Genomic DNA, 15,754 nt, shown 5'->3' on the forward strand with positions numbered 1-15,754 from the left:
TGAATTTGAAATAGTCAGCATTACCATATTACATGATGCTGGACGATCTCTTCTCATTTTGTTGACAGATGAGCTAATAAGTTTGTGAAGGACTGGATACATGTTGATTAAGACATTAAATATTGTTCGGCATCCCTGCATATTAGGCGTCCTTGCATCCCTTAAAAGACACTATAAAGGATTATTGCCATTGTTTCCTAAGGGAAACAATTGAAAGAAATTAAAACAAATTGGACAATGACCATTGGCTGGATTTGTATCCTTTTATATTTTGGAATACATGAGAAAGATCATCCATGCACGGTGGGATGCATCATGCTTGTCTTTAACCATGCATATAGATTCTTGTAAATTTTGCAAAAAATACAGTGATTTGTTTCGGTATCCTCTCTCTTTTATTAATGATTTGTTTCTGGCTCAAGCATGGTAAGACTCACCAGCTAGCAGGGTGAGTGGCAGCAATAAGTTGTACAGCATCCCGACCACCAAGTCCCCGGCCATGACTCCTTCCTCCTTTCACGATGCTTATCTTCCTCACTTATATCAATGATGTAATTGTCGTCACAAGCATGTAAATGTGTTGAAAATATTCATGGTCTCACAAGAAGGAGAGACTGGACCGGAATAAACTTTGAGATTCTCGGAGCCCAATGGGCACGAGAAGAGGTCTCCTCTCGTGTATGAGGATGAAGAGCGCCTCTGCTCTTTTTCAGTCCTTCTTTTCCCCTCCCTCGCCTCTCTCTATCTCTCTTTCTCTCTCAAACATACTAATGGCTTGTGACCAAACATCCCCTTTACTATGCTGAAATTGGGGCTCATCTCCCTCCAGGGAATGTCTGCTGTCATTATGTCACCGACAATCATAAATATACTGTAATGCTCGTAAAATAGAGTGACTTGGTGAATTGTTATTATGATCGTCACCCTTACGCCATTTGTCTCATTACTGCGAGCGTTCACATTTGTCTATCTTTTGAGTAGAATGAATTAATTAGCTTCCTACATTTCTGACACCAGGCTCATAATCACACTGCACTTTTGTTTGCTTCCAGTGGCATAAGGCTGGCTCATCACATTTGTGCTGCAGGGTGAGGGGAAGTGTATCTAATATTCATGGCTGCCGGCCATTAAGCACTGGTGTGATGACAGAGGAATGATCAATGTTTAGATGAGCAAAACTTCTGATTTTAACTCAATATTTGAAAATAAATGTCACCCATTCGAACGACGAATGTGAATTGGGTGGAAACAGGGTTGTGACTGGTCATTTGGCATACAGGGCAGACGCCTGGTGGGCCGGCATCTTTTGGGGCTGATGTGGTGGTATTTCATTATTATTTTCCTTTTAAATTACCCCCTCAAGTCGAGAGTCCAAGTCTAATAGAAAGAAACATTTAGCTGATCATAATTTACTCAAGAGTGGCATTTTATTTATCGTTGCTTTGTTTAAAGCCCCTATCACACTGAGCTTCGCATCATTGCGAGTGTTTTCAAAAGTAGCAAATGTTGCGTACTCATCAGGTTTCAGTCAAGGACGTACATGTTCACCAAACTGTTGCCACATGTTCATCAACAGTTTTTGTGGGGGGTTTTGTCGCAAATTGCATTATTTAGTAAATTAAGATCGCCAAAACGTTACTTGTTATTTAGGCTTGCTCCTGCTTGTGTTATGAGTGTGTTGAGCAAAGTTCTGGATATGAGTGCATTTTATTTCACAAAACCCTGAGGTGAGTGTTGACAATGTTTTTTTTTAAGTTACAAATGGGATTGCAAACATAGGAATGTGTGTACACACATGAGGGCATGCCAGCACAATTTTTTTTTTTTTGTGCCAGTCCAGCCCTGGCTAGAAATTTCATGCTGCTGCCGTTGTTAAGTGTGTGCCAGTGTTAAGTAGATCTGTCATTTTAATGGCATATACACTCTAGGCACAAAAGTACTGATACACAGTTCTTGATATACAAATCTATCACCACTTGGCCAATAGCCCTTTCACTGTTCTGGAAACAGTTTTGAAAAGACACATTTTTTTCTTGGTGTAAAAAGAAAAGTGTGTAAAGGAAAGCTTGGATGAGTTTGGAGAGGAAGAACAAGCCTGTTAGAGCAGAGATTGGACCAGAGCCACCTGAGACTCTCTCAGGACTGACATTACGCCCAGGTTTCAAAGCAAACATGGTGAAGCGGCATTTAGCTGTTATGGTGCATGCAAATGCAGTGTGGTCAGCCCCAAGTATAGATGCTTTTAAATCCAGGTTAAAAATAATGCTATTTTCACAGCCTTTGATTAAGATCTTTCAAACATTTTTAAAAGGAATTTCAAAATAAAGTCTTTTAGGAATTTCAAATGGCTACCTTTGATTTCTTTCCTATACTTTTCAATGTCTTTAAATAATTTGTTTGTAAATATGTTTAAATGTTGTCAATGTACGTTGTTTTAGGAATTTTAATAAGCTTCTTTTGTTCTCTTTGCTTTGCCTTTGAATGTCTTCAGCTGTTGTTTTTGCTTTTAGTTGTGTGAAGCACATTGATTTGCTTTGCGTATGAAATGTGTGAGATAAATACATGTATTTATTTTTATTTACTTACCCTGCCTCTTCTGGATGAATGGGAAAGAAGTGAAAAGAAGCTGCTGTGAAGGGGAGACGACATCCTTATGCTCTTCATTTTTCACTTCCTGTGAGTCAAGGTCACATGTGCCAGATGTATTTATCGTTACAAATATCAATCTTGTATATACTGTAGATATCCAAGTCATACTTAAACAACCACAATCACCTCTGCTGTTTGTGTCCAACAGTGTTCGAATCTAAATCCAAAGTAGTTATTGTGCTCAAACAATCCTGAGGAGTCGAAAGGTTCCCTTCCGTTCTGAAAAGGGTACTCTAATCTGGATGAAACCTCCCTCGTTTTAACTATTGCAATCCTCGAGAGTAGTCCTTCACTCACTGATTTCACAGGTGACAATTGTTTTCAAGACTAGGTCTGTCCAGCCCACTCTACATCACACTCTAATACAGTGGTTCTCAACCTGGGTTCGGTGAATCGGTCTCAGGGGTTCGACGGAGGCATGGAGGTTAAGACACACCCGACTCAAGATGTCAATTAGTTATGACACGCCCGGTTGGCCACCACTGGCTGCAGATGATCACATTACATTGCTTGTCCAACCCGTGCTGAGGAAAAAATGTGTTCATTCAGTCGTCAACGAGTGACTGTCGTGTTAGTACGTCATTTGATTTTTTTTTAAATATTTTTTTAATACATGCTAACTATGTCGAGTAAAAATAAAGTGGTCAGAAGAATATGCACAACATTGATTCACATGCATCACGTAATGTGATGGGACTCAGCGTCGTATCTGCATGATATAATCATACTAAATTGAGCAACTCAAAACTGAAGGAACACTTCTTGAACGATATTTTTATTTTTCCCTAATGAAGGGTTCGGTGAATGTGCATATGAACTGGTTGGGTTCGGTACCTCCAACAATGAAGTGGATGGGTTCGGTACCTCTTAAAACCACTGTTCTAATACTGTACTTGAGGGCTCCTGTTCAGTTGAGAGTCGAAGGCTGCAAAGAGTTGGAAGAGTGCTGCCCCCTTCAGTTGAATTCCAGATCACACTTTTCAGTTTGTTTGATGTTCTTAAATGTGCAGTAACTCAAATTTCAAACTATTTGGCTTGGTAGGTTTCAAAGGGAATATTCCGTAGTTGAATAGTCCAAAAAGGCTCTGGCCATAGCAAAACTATATGAGTGATTATTAATTAACAGATGTGTCCCAATAATGTACATATTGTGTAGACTGCGATTGCGTCAGAATGCAAACCACCGTTCATCAAAACATTAGTTATGCTTGCCCAATTTAATGAGATCCATTTCCAGATCTGTATCAAAAATGTTGCTTTTTAACAGTTTTGATTGGCTCTGTCAGACAGGTATTATTATTATAATAAGTTCAGTATTGTGGCTGTAGTTTGCAGTTAGCATGTCTGCCTCACTAGTCTGAGGGTCAGAATTCAAATTTAGTATTGTTGTCCCGGTTCTCATATATTCACTTGTTTCTGGTTCTTCCTCCTGGCGGCTTCCTCTCAGATTACAAAAACATACATGATAAGTTCATTGATGAGTGTGAGTAGGTGTGACTTTGAGTGTGCATGGTTTCTTGTCAAAATGTGCCCTACAATTGACTGGCAACCAGTCCAAAGTCTACCCTGCCTCTGGCCGAAGACCCACAATCCAAATGAGCACAAGCACAGCAGCACTATATAGAAAATTGATGGATGGTTGCATGTATGTGATGTCATGTACAATTGTACTACAGCTTTGTTTTTTTCAGTTGCCTTGTTTAGCTACATAAGAATGTAAAAAGGCTAAGATGCAGTACCGTTCTAAACCACAGCAACCACCAACCACAATAATAAACTCGCCGCCATTATTAAATTCAGCAAAACTGTTAAAGTGTCAATCAAAAGGGGACATTATTACTTCTGTCAAGGAACCTAATCCAGCTGTCTACGGACAGTAGGTGCAATACACCCTGAACTGGTTGCCAGCCAATCGCAGGACACACAAAGACGAACAACCATTCATGCTCACAATCACACTTTGAGACCATTTAGAGCGTTCAATCAGCCTACCATGTATGTTTTTGGAATGCTGGAGGAAACCGGAGTACACGCAAAAAAGCCACACAGGCACGGGAAGAAGATGCAAACTCCACACAGGAAGGCCAGAGCCTGGAATCGAACTCACAGCCTCTGCACAGTGAGGCAGATGTGCTAACCTGTCCTTCACCATGTCGCCCAACCTTACTATTAATAATCGATAATTTATTGTTATACTTGCATCAAATGGTGTTCACAAGTTAAACAAGTAACATTTGCCTCACGACACAAAGATTTTCCTCTGGAACTTGGTACCACATCGCTCCAGTCTTTGTCAACGGCAGGGGTGTCCAAGGCCATTTACTGCCCATAACTTGTTTTTGTTATCCTATACATGTTTAGTCTCATTTTAAAGGAAAAGAATACCTAATTGAGCCTTTACTTTGGATAATCTTTTTGAGAAACCCGACAATCAGGCATTTGCTGACCTTGAAGAGAAGGGAGAAAAATGTTCAAATCAAGCCGAGCTATTGATATGTGTGTGCAGTACCCTGCTAAAGGTTTACACAGTAATGTCCAGGTCCCATGTTCATGAAAGCAAGACCAGGAGCACCAATACAGACTTGGACCTTGGTCTATCTGGAATGCCAAACACAACGAGTCAGCGATTCCATTACTCCTCAGCTATCATGCTGAGGAGCACAGTCACAAAAAGCAGACTGGGTCTTAAGAAAGAGTACACACACATACTGTCATAAGGCCAAATATGAGCAGTTTCCCTCGCATTCAAAATCAGCAAAGAGTAAATTTTTGAATGGATTGAAAGGATTTTCTGGAGCAATTATCCTGTGATTTTGCACTTTGATTTGCTTGGTGGAGGCAAGCAATTATAGATGGTAGACCTGATCAATATTTATGATCGCAAATCCCATTGTGTGTAGTCAACACTAAATTTGACCGAGCCATAACCTCTGTGATTGTGATGTGAAATGAAATGACATGACAAATAGGAAGCATAACAAATAAATAAAGGAATCTGTTCAATTCAATTTATAGTCAGGTTGGGTTTGACCTTGAAAGTTACATATATTGTATTTGAACATGGCACTGCAAGACCTTGAGAACAACCATCCATTTCATTGTCAAAAGAGCAAGTCTGTGCCATTAATGCGAGGAACAGAAAATGTAACTAATTAGCCTGTCCGTCAATCAATGATGATGTTCACTATAGCTGTCCAAATTCATAGGCTGCGTCCTCCAAAAGGCCGAATTTGTTGGCTACATGACTCAACTACATGCGGGTGTCCAAATTCATGTTGCCTTTGAATCCAGACTTCAAATCTGGCCCTCATTTCCACGGAGATGGGTCCCCAGAGAAGGCTGCTTCAGAGCACTTTTGTAGGCTACATTCCTTAACAGCCAATTGTCCTCCGGAGGACCTAACCTACCAATTGGAACACAGCTTATGTCTAAATTTCCACCATGTCTATTTTGAATCAACGAAGCTGTTGACATGTCAACTACAGCCGCCGCCATTCCGTCTCGCTTTGAAGCAATTCACATCTTTTTGACTGACAGCACACAGTCAAGCTAGTGTGATAGAGCAGAAATCTAAAATCATCGTTCAAGCCACTGACCATATTTTCTGACCTTTGTTTTAAGATGTCAAGTTTTTTGCCACCCGGAAGTAGGTGTGACGTCATGGCCAGGCCGCTGACGGCATGTCACATGACCATGAAACCAGCGGCCTCTGGTCCCTCACTAAAGCGTCACCGCCTCTCTCTCTCCTTCCCAGGGTTCAATGAGCGCGGCGTGGCCCCACCCCGTCTCTCCCAGAATCTTGCCTTGCCCTGCCTCAATGTAGACTCCTGTTCTTGTGAAAGAGAGAGCGAGAGAAAAGTGGGAGGAATAGAAGAAAAAAAGAATAAGCTTCAAGAAGATTCACCGCTTCCCTTGCTTTTCGACTTCCACAAGCCTCGGCCGGCAGCGGAGCGGCGACGGCGGCGGAAGAGGAGGAGGAGGGCGGCCTAGGCGGCGCGAATGTGCTGCTACGACTAGCTAGCTTGTGTCCTTTTTTTTTCCCCGGTGAATGTTAACGCACATGCGGTGTGCTGACCTGTAGCTTTTTTTTTCGACCGAAACCATAACTATGGGGGAGTAATATGCATGTACGTGTACGAGCGTCCGTGTGCGTGCACCTACAGGCCTCATGTAGGCTCCCCTAAGCCCAACCTGACAGCCAGCTGCTTTTCACCCTAACAACAAACCTGGAGACATTTTGAGGCTGCCCCCTCCACCTCCACACACATACACACTTAACGCCTCCATTTTCTGCTTTAACTGCGACTCGGGATTCTTCACATGCTGGATTTGGATCCGAACCGGACAGAAGAAAAGTGTCACAGTGCGGTAACATTTGTGATATGAGGATCTGATAATACCACGCCTGGGACAGACGCTTGAGACCCATGTAGGAGGGCCCCCTCTTTTGGAGGAGAAAACCCAGCAACCCGAAGAAGGGGTAGAAATCGGGCATCTGTTGGGAACCGGACCAGAAGGCTGTCTCTCTCTGGCTTGGCTAGCTGAAGAAAAGAGGTCCGGAAGCAATGAAAATATAACACATGAAGCTGTGGTTTGGTGGCGTTCATTTATTTTTGACTGGTGGACCCTTTAACAACAACAGCCCCGCCGAACAGAACCAATTGGACCTGTAAAAAATGCGTGTTTTGAAAGGAGGCTTGGGACCGAGCCGCGCCACCATGCGGGTGAGCGCCACACTCAGGCCGATTTGCGCTTCCCTTCGCTGGCAGCTGTGAGACGCAAGACCCGGGCTTGGACTGATGCACACAGGGCTCCTCTTCTGCTCCTTGCTCTTTTTCTCCAAGATCAACCGCCTCTTTCGTCGTTGATGTCGGTTTCCCCCCCAAGTTATTGCTGTCCGTTGACAAGTCAAAAGTAACGTGCAACTGAAGGGAAGAAAAAGCCACGAAAGAAGAGAAAAGGAATCCGGCCTTGTCGGTGACGTTAGCAACACCAATTGCTCCAATTTTTCGGACAACAAAACTCCCTACACGGACATAAATTACAAATATTAACAACCTGTGCTGAGGGGTTCCAACCCACCTTCGTTTTGTTGTTGTTTTTTTTATTTGCCCGGCCGCTGAAGGACATTTCTCCATATTTGTGGCTCTCCTGTCTAACACTTGGGTAAAACGTGGGCTCCACACTGGTCCACGTTAGAGCTATTTCTCCATTTACCCTCACTCGGTGTGTTCCCAGACCACCTTCCCCTTTCGTCCTCTCCTTGGACTCCCCTTTTTTGTTTTGCCTTTCCCAGCGGGAAGATGGGTTGTTTGGGCAACAGTAAGACGGAAGACCAGAGAAATGAGGAGAAGGCCCAGAGAGAAGCAAACAAAAAGATAGAGAAGCAGCTCCAAAAGGACAAACAAATCTACCGAGCAACACACAGGCTATTGCTTTTAGGTAAGTGGTTTTATTTCTTAGTAGCAGAGCAAACACTTGAAAAAGAGTGATATTGCAAAAATGAGCCTACCAAACTATTATCCAGAGGGTGATTGTCGACAAGAAGGCAATCCGTTACAATAATTTTCGTATTGGAAGCAACTGTGGTGTTTACTAACACTTGTCTCATGAGATGTTACTGTTTTGGTTATATAGTAGCCACTTCTGTAATTTGACTGTCGTTAACACAATTCTTTGTAGAAGTGAACAGACTCAACATGTGGTTTGTGTGTGTTGCGAAGTGGGCTGGGTCTCCACATTACAAAAGAGTTTCTTGAAGGGCTCCCCTCCATAAACTCCTCCTGTTGCCATGTTAATTTGGAGGCCTGTCACCTCAAAGTTTTGGTCGACTTCTATTAAAAACCTCAGCTTATTTCATGACAAACATACCATGGAGGGTGCATTCAGCACGAAAGACACACCCATATTCAAGTTGCAGAGGAAGTTGTGGCGACGTGAACAAAGCAGAAGGGCAGGATCCAAATGAAAATAAAAATGCGCTTGGCTGTCAAAAATAAATGACGTTTCCCCTTACATTTGTTTTGATTGCACCTAATAGCAGAGCCCTTTTGATATTTTAAAAAAAATGCTTTAAACTCATACAAAGAAGAAAATTAACATCTCGTCCTGAACTGCTGAGTTGTTTCAAAAGTTTCTGTTCTGAGGTGCTGGACATTACTGCATGATGAAAGGCCAGATTACAAAAAGAAAGACAATGATGAGACAGTGATGCCATGACATCACCGCAAAGCATTTACTAGTGTCCAATCTGGTAGTTTTTATCTCGTCTGTATCGACCCTTGATCACATGATCGGTATTTTGCTTGGTTGCCATTTTGGAGGTTGAGATCTGGATGATAAAATAGGCAAGGCTTGGAGCCGAAAAGATTCAGAGACGTGTTCATGTTTTTTTTCTCTGTTTAGCCCTACTCAGTTAATATTAGCTCAGCTATTAAATTTTACAATCTCGTTAGATGTGCTAAGAAGTTGACAGAATCGAGAAACTTCGGATGCAGTGGCAAAGATGTGATAAGATGACAAAGTAGTCGTTATAAACGGTAACAATCTCTTCACACTTGACAGACTGAAATGGTCCACTAGCATAGAGAAATGAGCAATTGATTGTAAACTTCAAAGTTCTATTTAAATGCTGTCTGTAATTTAATTAATTATTCAGTTTAAACCGATACATAGGTGCTGAGAAAATAATTTATAAATCTATTTTCAAACATTAAATAAAGTGCTGGTGGGGCTTTAATAGTGCTGCACAAATTTCTGATAGGGCTCTAGCACTCTGTGATTCTAGCATTTGTACTGGTTGCACTGGTGCGTCCAACTTTTTTTGTTCTTGGTTACACCAGTGCGAAAGTTAGTTGCCTCAACATTTTTGACCACATCACATTTACAGAGCTGACAAACTAGAAATTCACTCCCTGAACAATTCTTTTAAAAAAAAATTCTTAATTTTAAAATTCTGTCAAGAATGTGACAGCAGAACTGCAAGTGTTTTATTGTATGTATATTTAATGTTAATGCTTCAAAGAACAAATCACTAAATTATTTACTGAGAAGTGATCATTTCTACAATGCACATTACACACAAACGCACACACATTAGCGAACGTATCAGTGCTAATAGGCATTTTCACGTGAAGAAGGGCCAAAATCAAAACAAATGATTAAAAATATTTCTCAGCAAAGCTGGACTTGAACGAACCGTGCTCATTGGTGTTCCAACAAGTTTACTATTATTAGGACAGTAACAACAGTGGGTATTCATCCATCTCTTTTATGAATACCTCATTAGTCTGTGCATTATTGAACATCATAATAGGGCAGTGAAACGTCATTTTGTGCTGCGGTTGTCCTTACGTACAATTGGATTGACGTGTCGGAAATCTGAGCATGTAGCCAGGTTTCCGTGATTAATAAACAGTCCTAAACATAGCGATTTCCTGCTAATTGTAGTTCCAGTTCACCCATTTTTTTCTTTGGATCTTGCGTTGGAGGGAGAGCGGCTCAGCAGCAGAGATCTGGGTGGCAAGCCATGTTAGCCTTTAGCTCGGCAGCTCTGCTTTTGTTTACGTTTCCTACGTTGCCTGCCAGACCTGACAACAATCCGCGGAGATTCCGCTCATTGCGCGCGCGCTCTCTCTCTCTCTCTCTCTCTCTCTCTCTCTCTCTCTCTCTCTCTTGTCCAGGATGTTGCAAGTGCTGTGAAAAGTCACGCGAACTTGTCAGTTTCTACTGTAATCCAATGTCGATTAAACCCACACAATTATTGTATCCAGCGGTGAAGATCTAACAGTTAAAAAGGAAAACGCACGGCTCGTCATTACTCTACGGAGGCCGCTTGAAGCCGTCACCCAAGAGGTGGGGGCCATAACCGTTGGGATAGGTGACTGCCTAGGCTCCAGCTGTGGCTCTCATTTAAGTGAAAGGGACCCAGCCAGCGGTGCGTGCGCTCTCGAAATGGCCCCCAGGTTCAATATTTATAGTAAATATTGTTTTTAGAGTCGAGGAGTTACGTTTGTACAACCTATCTTGTTTTTTTTTCAGTCACTAACCCGTGAAGTTTGGGCGCACCAATGTGGTTGAAGGTATATTTCACAGCTGTAGATCTACAATATTTGTCCAATTATAATATTGATTAAGGACATGGTGTTGACTACAAATTCCAGTTTCTGACTCGGAAATGGCATTTTTCAATGTTAGTGAAGTCAGAGGATGCAACCATCTAACAATGACACATTGTGTTGTTTTGGTGGGCTAAAATGTTGTTTAATTACCGTGCTAATGTTGCTGAAGTTAAGCAACAGTGAGCACCCTAATTCTCAGGAACTCTCACATTGATTTAATGTTTATTTGCCCCCACGCAGCATGATAATTGTAATTTTCAACAATGCCCAAGTGAGTGTATCATGAGAATTAAGTAAACGAGAGAGGAAGTTGGCTGGCAGATAATTTTGCAAGCAGGACAGTTACGTTATCACAATAGTCAAAACCAGCGACAATTAGCTCGTTCGGTTCTGGCCATTTTAGACCCCTCTTTACCCTACCACTTGAAAATAATTGTAAAATACATAAAGACGAACCTGGAATTGAATGCACGGATTCTTAAAAATCACCCAAAACTGTTCTTTGCATTGAATGACTTTGGAAACAATGTCCAATTTAACAGCCAAAAGGTTTGTCTCCATTTAAGTGGGAAGTTTTACTTGAAAAAGGAAATGTTTCAATACGTGAAGAGTAACAAAATTTGCAAAGGCAATAATCTCAGTTTATTTCTTGGCCTTTTTTTTTTTTTCAAGGCAATAATCTCAGTTTATTTCTTGGCCATTTTTTTTTTGTCTTTTCGCCCTAATTCCAAATTGATGCTGTTAAACAGTCAAATTGGACTTATTGCAGTCAAACGCCGCACAATAATTCACCATTATTTGAAGATGGCTATTACTGTAATTTCCAAACTACAAAGCGCGCAGGAATAAAAGTCACAACAGCTGAATTTAGCCATAAAACAAAAAAGTGCATATTTTCTATTTCCTGCTTGTTTTATAATGTGCAGGTCTCCGTGTTATAACATGGGATATTTTCAAAGAAAGAGGTCACATGGATGGATTTTAAAAAAACGTTTTTGTGACCTTAAACACCCACCAGTTAGCGCTTAATTCCAAACAGTGCCGAACACGTCATTTGTTACATGCACTGAAAAAAAATTGTTGAATATACTGTATTTTATTTAATCATGTGGTTACACAATATAAAGTCATCTGGATCTAGATCATTTATTAAAGCAAACTACATCTACTTACAAAATGTTTGTATAACATTTTTTCAAGTCCTGTCCCAATCCCGGTGAAAACAACTTCCACTCTCGTCCTGCTCCCATTCAGAATCACTCCCATACTGCTCCCGTTTTGGAGGTCAGCTACATTAAAAATGGCTGTGCATCTGTCCCAAGTTATGTTTGTTTGTTTGTTTTTTTCTCCCTACTGGATAAACCCCAGCTGCTCCTGTGAACATTTTATCTAGTACCTTCCCAGTCCCGTGATTAAAGGTAAAGTTCACTCCTATCCCGTAGTAATCCTGCAGGATTCCCCAAAAAATGTCACCCTCTGTTGTGCAGTCCTCTTCATTGTGAGGCACTTTGAAGCCTTTTGATATCAGTGGATATTTTAACACAGCTCCATGCTGTCAGGATCCCCTGGCAAACTTCAGCAATATAACAGTTGCTCTTGTGTTAAAAATGAATGATCGCACAGTGATGCCATGATGGAGTCGCAATATGTGTTACAGGGATCGAGAGTTGTGTTGCATAAACGGGGGATCAACAGGTTCGCTCCAACTGAGTACAGGTTCCTCAGTGTTTTTGTCTCAAGAGAAAAATAGTTACAAATGCCAGGGCACAAATCTTACCACTGTAAACAGTCTTGTATGAACAAAAGGACTTAGGAACTCGTACTCTTTTGAAGCGAACCTACTGGCCCCGTTTGTTCAACAGAATTCTCAGTGAACAATCCCGCCGTCGCAACTCCATACGTCATCACCGTGCGACTTGTGACTTAATTAATACTTGACACTTCTCATGCGGCCTGTTCTGCGAAAAGATTTCGTCATCCAAGCCTCCCATTAAATTGTGCAAATGACTGACAGGAAGTTTCAATATGAGCACGGACTCGGGACAGTTTCATTGGTCCACTGTGACGTGTTCAGTCATTTTGTTGGTCAGATGTGACGAGACTGTCTAAATCGATTGACAGCATGACGTTTGTTAGCAAAAATCCATGTATTACCCGGATCAAATTTAAAGCCGCGGGGGTTGGTCGCACCATGGGATAACTTGACGTTTTCTTGAATGTGCCACTGTATTATTTCCCACGGCAATCATCTCCATTTCACCTTTTTGTATTGGAGGTCAAGAATGTGCATACTGTTTCTTCACCAAGTGACAAGTACTGGCCCAGCATGCATGAAATTCATGGGTAAAAAATCAACAGCTTGAGTAGAGTTACTGTTGAAGTGTTTTAAAGCTGCTGCAAAGATGGAGTACGGTACTTGGCTGCAACCAGTAGATGATCTACTGATTTGTCTTATTTTTGTTGTCTAAAGAGCAACAGAAGCAGCTATGACTAGTTGAGCTACATCCATACGTAGCCACTATGACTTCTATAGGGAGAATTGTTTTATATACTGGCATGGTATTTGGCAAGCTTCCATTTGTACAGAGATGTTCTACTGCCACCATGGTTCATGTTGGACATAGCACATTTCACAATTGTCCTCCTGGTTTTTTCTTCTTTTGTACAGCACAGGAAAGGGACGCTAAGATGGGAGAGACATGGGGGGGGGGGTTTGCTGATATAATGACATGAGGTCATCGGTCATATTTCAGAGCATGATGTTATGAGTTAAGTTGGAATGAGCGGCAGCTTGCTGAGCCACTAAAATGCCCAAGCGACAAACAGGTCCATGTTCTCATCATGTGCCTGCCCACCACAAATTCATCTCATGAGTGGAAAAAGGCAGAGTGCAAAACCGCTGCTGCTAAGTAATGTGATTGGCTTCAGATGATTGTTCTTAAAGATATTATTCAAATAGAACAGGTCGTGCAGATAGGAAAGATTTTGTTTGAGACAACTCAAATAATACAAAATCCGCTTGGCAAAATACAATTTTCAAATTCAAAAATGTTTCATGTCCTGTTTACTGAACAAAGAAGTACTATAGCATCGGGGGAAGTCTGCCGCATGCCAGAAGCAATGACTACACAGCCAGTTGGCCACCAATTTTTGATAAGTAGTCGATGTCACTTAGTTTGGCTGGATGTTAAAGTCACCGAAACAGCTGAATTCAGCTTGTCACTCTGCCGTTAGAAAACCTCAAAGTGAAAATTCAAAGACAACGGGGCTTGTGGGGGAATATAAGTAATGATAAATCAGACTTTCCCATGGTTGTGCCCAGATAGTTGTTCCGTTACCTAGAAATAATTTGTCAACATTTACTCAGTCTTGAAATTTTTTTTCTAAACGAAAGTTAGCCCAATTAATGATAAAATAAAGAATGAATGGAGAAAGAGCTGATCAAGTGTGTCTTGAATTCAAATGATGGAGTGGTACACGAATTTTAATCAGCACCCTATGGGAGTGAAGGGCGGCACATAGGACCGCACGTTTCCAATGCAGCTACATGACGAAAATTTTAAATATGGACAAAATACCTTCAAAATAGCAAATTGTAGTTATTGAAGGCCATGAAATGCATTGGGAAAATCATAAACGTAATTCTTCAGAAAACACTGATTAACCGCTAATGTGTTGTCCACAACGAAAATCTAGTTAACCTATCAATAGATAGCTTAATGGATATAGATAATATAGATATATCGATCTCAATACAATATAAATTCATAAGACCACCTTTCTTTGTGATCAAATTATTCACCTATTCATTGTTGGCAAGCACTTAAATGGCGTAATGGGTCATCACTTATGCCACATTATTACATCAGGGCAATTTCACTGAGATGCTATGATAAAAATAATAAGACGCTGGTGCAGTGACCCATGTGGATACATTATATGAATTATTTCCACTGATTCCGCATCTGCACGTTTTTTTCTCTAGCACATCGAGTTTTTATAATAAGATGCCATTTGCTAATTTATTTTGGAATATTTATAAAATACGGGTTAGGGTCAGCAACAGGTGTCATTTTTTTCTGTAACGTCATAGCCCAAAAATTCTAATGTGTGGTAAAATCCATATTGCACAAGCTTTTATCGGTCAAATTTAAACACGAAAAATGAAAATATCTCAGGGTGGCACAGTGGGCGACTGGTTGGCACATACGCCTCACAGTGCAGAGGTCGTGGGTTCAAATCTGTTCTCAGCCGTCTTGTGTGGAGTTTGCATGTTCTCCCCGTGCCTCCGTGGGTTTTCTCCGGGTACTCCAGTTTCACATTCCAAAAATATGCATGGCAGGTTAACCGAACACTCTAAATTGTCCCTGGGTGTGATTGTGAGCGCAAATGGTTGTTCGTCTATGTGTGCTCTGGGATTGGCTGGCATCCAGTTCAGGGCGTCCCCTGCCGACTGCTCGAACAGAGCTGGGATAGGCTCCAGGACGCCCGCGACCCTCGTGAGGAAAAAGCGGATTAGAAAATGGATGCATGGAAAATATATCAAAAACGTTATGTGCTAGGAAAAGATTAAAGACATTTTTGAAATATGCAGTAAAAATATGTTCAGGGACACATAAAGACATCTCTGATCGAAATTATCTCTTGATCAGTGTTATTATACCACAGTGAAATGCATTTTTTGTGGTGTGCAGTCTTTCTCGTTACAACCTCAACATTTAATTCTCTGTCTTCCAGGAGCTGGTGAGTCAGGAAAGAGCACAATTGTGAAGCAGATGAGGATCCTCCATGTCAACGGCTTCAATGCAGAGTGAGTATAATACTGGTGTAGAGGGGCAGAAGCTGCCAATCATCCTATTTGTTAAATCGTGGAGTCTCGATACATTGCATCTCGCTGCCATAACTACAGTCATGCTTGCTTGCCATGGCTTTTCTACTCTTATTTTTTAATACCATCCACAATAACCTATTCCCAGTTTATACAA

General features: G+C 41.3%; 1 protein-coding gene across 2 annotated transcripts in view; it reads left to right on the forward strand.

Moving 5' to 3' along the window:
- The first annotated feature begins 6,384 nt into the window (after positions 1–6,384).
- The window catches only part of gnas (GNAS complex locus), a 35,383-nt gene continuing 26,013 nt past the window's right edge, over positions 6,385–15,754 (forward strand). Inside the window, exons 1-2 of one of the 2 annotated variants that reach the window (XM_019873105.1) lie at positions 6,385–8,091; positions 15,507–15,579. In XM_019873105.1, the coding sequence (XP_019728664.1) occupies positions 7,953–8,091; positions 15,507–15,579 (212 nt within the window). In that variant the 5' untranslated portion in view covers positions 6,385–7,952. The remainder of the gene's footprint in view (positions 8,092–15,506; positions 15,580–15,754) is intronic. The other variant, XM_019873104.1, reaches the window with a different exon arrangement.

Source organism: Hippocampus comes, unplaced genomic scaffold, assembly GCF_001891065.2.
Source record: "Hippocampus comes isolate QL1 unplaced genomic scaffold, H_comes_QL1_v1.1 scaffold28, whole genome shotgun sequence".
Classification (NCBI taxonomy): domain Eukaryota; kingdom Metazoa; phylum Chordata; class Actinopteri; order Syngnathiformes; family Syngnathidae; genus Hippocampus; species Hippocampus comes.